Source organism: Mandrillus leucophaeus, unplaced genomic scaffold, assembly GCF_000951045.1.
Source record: "Mandrillus leucophaeus isolate KB7577 unplaced genomic scaffold, Mleu.le_1.0 Scaffold458, whole genome shotgun sequence".
Taxonomy (NCBI): Eukaryota; Metazoa; Chordata; class Mammalia; order Primates; family Cercopithecidae; genus Mandrillus; species Mandrillus leucophaeus.
Genome location: NW_012104898.1, coordinates 1,610,446 through 1,619,889, shown reverse-complemented (window position 1 = coordinate 1,619,889; position 9,444 = coordinate 1,610,446). Strand labels below are relative to the sequence as shown.

At 38.0% G+C, this 9,444-nt stretch overlaps 1 protein-coding gene across 1 annotated transcript in view; it reads left to right on the top strand.

The window, feature by feature from the left end:
* Nucleotides 1-9,444, top strand: part of RB1CC1 (RB1-inducible coiled-coil 1) — a 79,594-nt gene that overhangs the window by 17,416 nt on the left and 52,734 nt on the right. The window contains exon 6 of the mRNA XM_011994472.1: nucleotides 5,392-5,562. Within this exon, the coding sequence (XP_011849862.1) occupies nucleotides 5,392-5,562 (171 nt within the window). The remainder of the gene's footprint in view (nucleotides 1-5,391; nucleotides 5,563-9,444) is intronic.

The window sequence follows — 9,444 nt, the reverse complement described above, 5'->3', positions numbered from 1 at the left end:
TTGCCCAGAAAGTCCCCTTGTGCCTCTTTCCAGTCACCATTTCCTTAGAGGCAACCTCTTTCTGACTTTTAAAGAAGAAATTTTAAGTACTGCATCTGCCTGAGATCTTTAAAATTTGAAACGTAGATACTGTGTTTTTAGTTGTATTTTATAATTATAGTGAGCTTGTATTTTGGATTAAGGTCTTCTCCAGCACACCTGAAAACCTTTTAAACCTGAGAAATAAATATTCCTTCATATCTGATCCGTAAACTGATGCAAAATCTTTGACACCAGGAAGGAAGTTGATGGGGCATGTTTCATTGTTACAGAAATATTAAATAATGTTGTGAAGACTGCTGTTGTCAAAAGATAATTGTTAAAAATAGTTAAACTTTTCAAGGAGCACGCAGTCGAAAAAGAGTTCATCTTTGATTCACTATTTAGAGCAGGATAGCACATTGGGATGCCTAAAAAAGAATACATACATTGCTGTTAAAGGTATAGGATACAGTAAAATGGAAAACTAAAAATCTAGGTTTTGTAATTCTTTCAGTTTCCAGTTTCTTGATGACATTCTATAGGCTAAGCATTTCTTTCCATTAAGACATGTTTGTCAGAGAAGTATGTAATATGTTATGCAAAGATTGATCCCTGCCAAAAATGAATGAAAGTTAGTGTTCCTGCTTAAACTATTGACTTTGTAGTAGCCTGAAAATACCATTTATGATTGTAGATAATCACTTACATGATTGTGATCAGAATAATTGAGATATTTTGTTTTGTTTTGTTTTGTTTTTTGAGATAGGGTCTCACCCTGTCGCCCAGACTGGAGTACAGTGGCATGATTATAGCTTACTGTTGCCTCTACCTCCCAGTCTGAGGCAACCCTCCCACCTCAGCCTCCTGAGTATCTGGGACCACAGGCACACACCACCACATCCAGCTAATTTTTTCATTGTTTGCACAGACGGGGTCTTCTTCCTATGTTGTTCAGCCTGGTCTCAAAACTCCTGGGCTCCAAACTCCTGGGCTCAAGCAGTTCTCTTGCCTTAGCCTCCCAAAGTGCTGAGATTACAGGCATGAGCCACTGCACCTGGCCTGTCATATTTTCTATAATTAAACTGTGCCAGATGTCAGAACAGAGTTATATATATGAAGAGAACCTGAAATCGGCTTTGTATTTCCATGTTTAGTGTGAAATCTCACAGAGTCATAGATTTTTTTTCACTTTGTATGACTAAAGGAAAGGAACAGCGATCCTCTGACTTAATGAAAAGTCAACCAGGCACAGTGGCCTGTACCAGTAATCCCAGTGACTTGGGAGGCTGAGGCGAGAGGATCACATGAGGCAAGAAATTCAAGACCAGCTTGGGCAGCATAGTGAGACTCCATCTCTAATGAATGAATGAATAAATAAATGTCAGAAATATTTATACCTTCAGAAAATAGCTGTAGTGTTATTACTAAGCAATCGCTTTTTTCTTTTTAGAGGTTAATGCTACTTTGAATAGGCATAGCAACAACATCTGAAGTCTTTGTGATATTTTACATGACCATTATATTACAAAAGCAAAATACAAACTTTTATTTGGTTATTCTTGTTTGTTTCAAAGTTAGCTAACATGACTTTAAAGTGGTGCCTATAATGGTGCCTAACATGACTTTAAAGTGGTGCCTATACTCACTAGTTGCATATGCCCATTAGATTTTTTTATTAGTTGCTCTATCAAGAAGAGTAGCTATTGGATGCTGGGCCTATTACCTAGGTGCTGGGATGATCTGTGCAGCAAACCACCATGGCACACATTTACACATTTATGTAAGAAACCAGCACATGCTGCACGTGTACGCCAGAGTTTAAAATAAATGTTTGAAATAAAACAATATATATTCTAAAGCAATTAAAATCCATTTTGGAAAAATTTATGTATATATTTTTATTTATATTTTACAAAATACATGATCTATAAATGTGATGTATTGCATAATGAATGGCATTTTGCCTTGATGTTTTTATTAGATCGATATTTTTCTCCTCTCAGGAGTACTATACTTTTTCTTGATGACACTAGTGGCATTTCTGAAGATGAACTGAGTATGAGATTTCTCTCTGATTGGAGATGGTTTTTTACGCCTGTTTTATTAAACAGTTGTCCAAAACAACTAACCTACTTGATATCTGATTGCAATAGCGCTGTTTGGCAATGAAGTATTAAAAACATATGCCAAGATTTTTTATCCGTAAAAGGAAATTCAGTTTAAATCTATCGTTTTTGCAGATTAATTCCAATTGTAGCAGTATTTGTATCATGTATTTTCAACTGCCAAATTAAAATGTCTTTCTCGGGAAATTAGTCAAGACATAGGTATTTTGGAAATTAGGATTTGTAATCACAGGGGCTCAAATCTGGGCATTGACATTCATTTACTACCTCTGTCATCCCTAAGTCACTTAACATGGGATTCCTAGTTTTATATTTTTGTGGATTAAGAGATGCTAGTTTTGTGAATTATTGTTTTTTCCCCATTTTGTCTATCAGAAAAAATTTAGAATTGTTGCTGCATTTTTGTAGACTCACATTTTTAGATTTTAGTGTATTCTTGCTAAAAAGACTCTTTTTTGTTTTTGTTTTTTGAGATGGAGTCTCGCTCTGTCACCCAGGCTGGAGTGCAGTGGCACGATCTCGGCTCACTGCAGCCTTCACCTACCGGGTAGCTGGGATTACAGGAGCCTGCCACCACGCCCAGCAAATTTTTGTATTTTTTAGTAGAGATAGGGTTTGGCTATATTGGCCAGGCTGGCTTTGAACTCCTGACCTCAGGTGATTCGCCTGGCTCAGCCTCCCAAAGTGCTGGGATTACAGGTGTGAGCCACTGACCTGGTTTTAAGATTATGCTTGAGTGTTCTGTTTCAGATTATACTACAGAAGGCACACTGATTTGTGTTTCCGACGATTAATAATTGGAAACGTCTGCATTTAGCACATTTCTAAACTGTCTAGGTTAATGCCAGCATAATTTATTGAGCTTTAGCATTTCTTTCAGACAACTTGTGATTTTAAGGAATCTATGCAGGGGAGTGGGTTTAAAGGTGGGAGGCTTAAGAGAGAGTGTAAGAAACTTTGTTTTATAGTTTTTTTCTCAGTTAAAAATAATATTAGCCTTTGTAGATGCCAAAGAGCCCAAGAATAAAAATTAGTGTATCACTGCCTGTTAATTATTCAAAATTGGCTAAATAATTACTAATGAGATTCTGTGGTTTAAATATATGTAATCTAAAACATTTCTTCAAAGATTTTTATTACCTGTGGACAAATGGAATAAAATATTAAGTGCAGTGAAATTTTAGGAAGTCAGCTGGGGACGGTGACTCATGCCTATAATCCTAGCATTTTGGGAGGCCAAGGTGGGAGTATTACCTGAGCCCAGGAGTTTGAGACCAGCCTAGGTAAGAGGGTGAGACCCATGTGTACAAAAAATTGTTTTAAAAATTAGCTGATTGTGGCGGCACATGCCTGTAGTCCCAGCAGTTAGGGATGCTGAGGCCGTAGGATCGCTGGAGCTTATAGTATGAACTGTGATCATGCCACTGCACTCCATCTTGGGCAACAGAGCCAGAACTTGGCTCAAAAGAAAATGTTTTTTAGGAAGTTATGCAAACTTTTTAGTGAATCATCAAATACTCTCCTATGTTTGTCAGTGCAGTTATACTTTCAATGAATTAAGTTAGTTCAGATACGTCGTATTCCGGAGCCCTTGTTTTTGGTTTGTTTTAAGTTGTTGCTATGTTAAGTTTATGTATAATTGTAATTTTGCCCAGGTTGAACATTTGAACCAATTTTCATCTTTATCGTTCTAATAATTTGTAACCAGGCTTTGATTTGCATAGTACTCGGGTGTAGAAATATATACACATTGGACTCAGTTACCACAAAATTGAGAAAAGTGAGAAAATGTTCACAAATGTACAAGTTTCAGTTGAGACAACATTGTGCAAAACTAGTGGTGCCTATTCTGAAATAATGGTTTTGTTAATTTTTTTGGTGGTGTTAGACATGCAGCCTTTTATTTAACTGCACTGGATTTTTGATAATAACAATAAAGTAGTTTAATTTTAATTGCTTTTGTATGTTCTCTGCGTACAAGACTATGCATTAATCAATTTTTTTCAACTGTAGAGATTAGAGAAGGCAGCATGAAGGAGGTAGTATTTGTCTAGGATCTTTAAATAGAAGGAGAGGTTGACTTAAACAGTATAAGAATTGTGAACAAAGATCAGAGATAGAAAAACACAGTTTATCTTGAAATGATAGACATTTCAGCTTGAAAAGATGAGAGGCTTGATTTTCTCTGATATCAGATCAATGAAGCTTTTGTTGTATTCCACATTTATTGGATATTTTCTGTGGGCAGAAGAAAGTCATTTGGGGGGTTTATTAGGAACAAGCATAGTAAGTCAATAATAGAAGGTTTCATGGTTGATACCCACATGTAGTTATTAGTAAACAGAAACACAGCTTGAGAATTTGTGAGACTGATGAGTGATTGAAGTAGACTTGGGAGTTATCTCCAGAAAAGTTATACTTAACGCTGAAATCATATTGAGAACAGTAAAAATGGGCTTCTGAATCATCTATTTTAGAAAGATTAGACAGAGCAAAAGGAGCCAGAAAAGGATGCTATGAAGGAACCAGTAGAAGTAACTTCCCAGAGCCTGTAAGGTTGGGAAAAGGTTATCTGCCATGCTAACTGTTGAAGAACCTCAAGTGAAGCAAGGTCATTGGTAGTTTTTGGCTGAGCGGTTTTTATGGAAAACGCAGACGGAAAGGCAGCCAGGTAAAATATTTTTTTAAGGGACCAGGAGCATTACTGGAAAATTTTATAGGTTTCATGAATTTCAGCAAATGTGTAGAATTAAAGCCAGGGAACAGGAGAGATGGAAGAGTGAGAAAGCAGAATTGAGCAAGCAGATTCGTTGAGGAGCTAGAGATTGAGAATAAAGAAGTTTTATCTTCTGTCTCCAGGAGGGAGATAAGTTTGCCGAAGAAGTTTATATGTTTTAAAGAGAAGTTGCGTTGATAAGAGAATTAATGATATTATGCTGACATTGAAAATACCTTTTTCTGAGAGATACTGAGAAGTGATTAAATTGTAACATTGATTGAAATGTGTGATTCCTGAAACTGTATTCCTAATTATGTATTCTAGTGTAAATTTAGTGTTGTCTAGGATGATATTTATCCTGTACTTGACCTTCTTATGAAAGTATAACTTAGAGTACCCATGCTTTTGTTTTTTTATGTCTTTTATCACTTATTTTCTCTCTTAAGCTGTATGTCAGAATAGCATGAAATACATTTTAAACTATTTGCTGAAAATTGTATTCATATGTGTTTCCTTGTCATTTAGCTTGATCCAAGGATTATTCGACCATTTATAGCAGAATGCCGTCAAACTATTGCCAAACTTGATAATCAGAATATGAAAGCCATTAAAGGGCTTGAAGATCGGCTCTACGCCCTGGACCAGATGATTGCTAGCTGTGGCCGACTGGTGAATGAACAGAAAGAGCTTGCTCAGGTACCTATTTTAGATTTTTCTCAGGAAAAGGAATTTGTAGTTTTTCTGTACACATGTTTTATGTGCAATATCAATTTGGTGTGTACCATATTTTCACTTTATCCTTGAATATTTGTAATGTATTGTTTGCTTGTAATAAAGCAGAAAGGCATGTTCTTAATGGTTGAGTTTCCTGTAGATAAACCATGAAACTGCTACTTGAGGCTGGGGGCAGAAATGAACATTTTTTGATATGTTGAAAGCGTATGATCCTATCAGTTACTGTGCTAAAAATTTGAATGCTTCTTACTACCCTCCCCTGCCGTAGGACAAAGGATAAGAAATGAAATTTTTTAAGAATAGAAGGAAAATACAAAAGCTTGAAGAATTTACTAATACTTCTAATAGTAATACCTAGGTTTTAGATCTAATTTAATGCCACAATCCTAGAACTGTTGAAAAAGCGGATTTTAAACCAAAGGAAAGTGGTGGAATGGCTAAGAGTGATAAACGTGGACGTTTCTTAGCAAACCAGTGCCTCTCTTAAATTCATGATTGCCTGTCCTTCACCCACTGTGACAAGCATTGTGGCAAAACCACCTATAGCTGAATAGTTGAATGTCATAATCAGATTCTGACACCTGTTTTTCTAGTTTAATTTTCCTTGCCAGTATTTTTCCTCTAATTGTGTTCTTTCATTGGAACATATAAATAGTTACATCCCCATATTAACTTTTTTCCTTTTTTCTTAAGGTAAAACATACTTCCTTGACATCATAGTTAAGGCTGATGTAAATTAGAATGTCCTTTAGTATTTCCTTTTAGTGATATGTTCAGTTCTGTCGTTTGAAAATCTCTTTAAATCACCTTGATTTCTGGAGGATATTTTTACCTGGTTCATGTAAAATTCTAGGTTGTTAGCATTTTATTTGTGGTCTTTTCTTTGCCTTTTGTTTGGTTTTTAGCAATTTTAGTATGAGGTGCCAAGATGTGGCATTCTTTGTATTTATCCTACTTTGGGCTTCTAGTGCATCTTGAATCTGTGGCTTAATGACTTACACCATTTGGGAAAAATCTGAGTCAGTTTCTCTTCAGCTCTTGCTTTTCCCTCGCTTGCTTTTCCTTCTCTTTCAGTGATTGCAGTTAGACGTGTTATACCTTTCACCATATCCGTTTCATTTACACTTGTTTCTTGTATTTTCTGTCTTTTTATCCATCTGTGCTTCGTTCTAGATATTTACCTTTAACCTACATTTTAACTTCTTCTCTTCTTTAGTGTTTAACTTAGCTAACTATTTGCTCATTTCTTATTTTTGTTCATTTTTCAGCTCTACAATTTCAGTTTGGTTCTTTTGTTTATATAGTTTCATATTCTCTACCCCCAAATATTTAGTCTTAGCCATTCATCATCTCTTTGATCACATTAATAAGCATATAGCAATTTAAGTCTTTATCTGTTCACTGTGTTGCCTGTTCTTGTGTGTCTGTTTATCTTTGGTGGTGTTTCTTTTTTTTTTTGAGAGGAAGTTTCGCTCTTGTTGCCCAGCCTGGAGTGCAGTGGCGCTGTCTCATCTTGCTGCAACCTGTGCCTCCTGGGTGCAAGCGATTCTCTTGCCTCAGCCTCCCAAATAGCTGGGATTACAGGCATGCACCAGCATGCCTTGTTAATTTTGTGTTTTTAGTAGAGACAGGGTTTTTCCATGTTGGTCAGGCTGGTCTTGAACTCAGGTGATCCACCTGCCTCAGCCTCCCAAAGTGCTGGGATTACAGGTGTGAGCCACAGCGCCCAGCCATATATTTGGTGGTGTTTCTTATAATTCTCACTCTTAACATTCTTGCATTTTCATGTACCTGATTTTTTTTTAATAAGAAAAATCAAAGAAATATTATGAGGCCTAGGATAACATTTTCTTCTGCAGAGAATTTATATTTGCTTTTGGTATGTACTTTGAGCAGTTACCATCGTAAATTACTTTAGTTCAGTTTCAGAGATTTGGATGATTGGAAGCTGGTATTCTAGTTCTTGGGATCGCCGTTCTACTTTTAGTTTACCCTTAATCATAGGATATAGGTTTTAGGGATCTGAACGCAAACAAATTCTCTTCCATTGTACCTTCCCTTGGCTGGCTCTGGTCTTCAATTTTCAATTTTCTAGCCCTTCAGGGAAGTCAGGACTGCAGACTGCTTATTTTTAATTTTGGACTCCTCTTCAAGAATCAACAGAATTCCTCAGAGCAAAGCATTCCTAGTCACCTAACTTCTCCTCTCGGTTTCGTTCTCCTGGATTCTAGCCCTTTCACTGTGCCTGGCTTCTTCACTGCCTTCCTAGATCTCCCATCCCTAAAGCCACAGGGAGCTTGATCGACATTATACACTACCATTACTAGAGACAGAACTCTGCATTCCTGATCTTTTGCTGCTTCTGCAGTGTTGTTGTTTCTTAACTTCCATAGAATGAATCAAACAAAATTTATTTAACCATACTTCTTTTGGTGATTATTTAGTTTGTTTCAGTTTTTCCATATTAGAAGTATTCATTGAATATCTCAATATACCCATTTTTACATGCATGTTCTAGTATTTCTGTAGGCACAATCTCCAGTAGTGGGATTGTTGGATTAAGGTGTTTGTTCATTTTAAATATTAATTAATAATGTTCTAATGCCTGCTATAGAAGCAAAATCAGTCAACACTTCCAGTATGTAAGGAGAGGAGTAATTTCTCTGTTATCAGTGTTTGCCATGTATTTACTCTGAATTGTCATTCTCCACATTTTCTTCTTCATGTTTTTGTTAGAATTTTTCATATATTGTTTAGATAATTCTTTATTATAGATTATACAGATACTTGTCTGTTGATAATTTATATGGATTGAAAATCAGAAGCTTTAAATTTTGGTGCAGTCAAATTCATTCCTATATTCGTATTATGAACTCATCATTCTATAAAATCCTATGGGGGGTGCAGAGCAAGATGGCCGAATAGGAACAGCTCCAGTCTCCAACTCCCAGCGCGAGCGACACAGAAGACAGGTGATTTCTGCATTTTCAACTGAGGTACTGGGTTTATCTCACTAGGGAGTGCCTGACAATCAGTGCTGGTCAGCTGCTGCAGCCCGAGCAGCAATAGCTGAAGCAGGGCGAGGCAGCGCCTCACCTGGGAGGCGCAAGGGGGAAGGGAATCCCTTTTCCTAGCCAGGGGAACTGAGACACACAACACCTGGAAAATCGGGTAACTCCTACCCCAATACTGCGCTCTACCAAGGATCTTAGCAAATGGGCACACCAGGAGACTATATCCCACACTTGGCCGGGAGGGTCCCACGCCCATGGAGCCTCCCTCATTGCTAGCACAGCAGTCTGCGATCTCGCAGCAAGGCAGCAGCGAGGCTGGGGGAGAGGCGCTGGCCATTGCTGAGGCTTAAGTAGATGAACAGAGTGGCTGGGAAGCTCCAACTGGGTGGAGCTCACAGCAGCTCAAGGAGTCCTGCCTGTCTCTGTAGACTACACCTCTGTGGACAGGGCACAGCTAAACAACAACAACAACAACAACAAAAAGCAGCTGAAACCTCTGCAGACGCCAACGACTCTGTCTGACAGCTTTGAAGAGAGCAGTGGGTCTCCCAACACGGAAGTTGACATCTGAGAACGGACAGACTATCTGCTCAAGTGGGTCCCTGACGCCTGAGTAGCCTAACTGGGAGACATCCCCCACTAGGGGCAGACCGACACTCCACACCTCACACGGTGGAGTACACCCCTGAGAGGAAGCTTCCATAGCAAGAATCAGACAGGTACACTCGCTATTCAGCAATATTCTATCTTCTGCAGCCTCTGCTGCTGATACCCAGGCAAACAGGGTCTGGAGTGGACCTCAAGCAATCTCCAACAGACCTACAGCTGA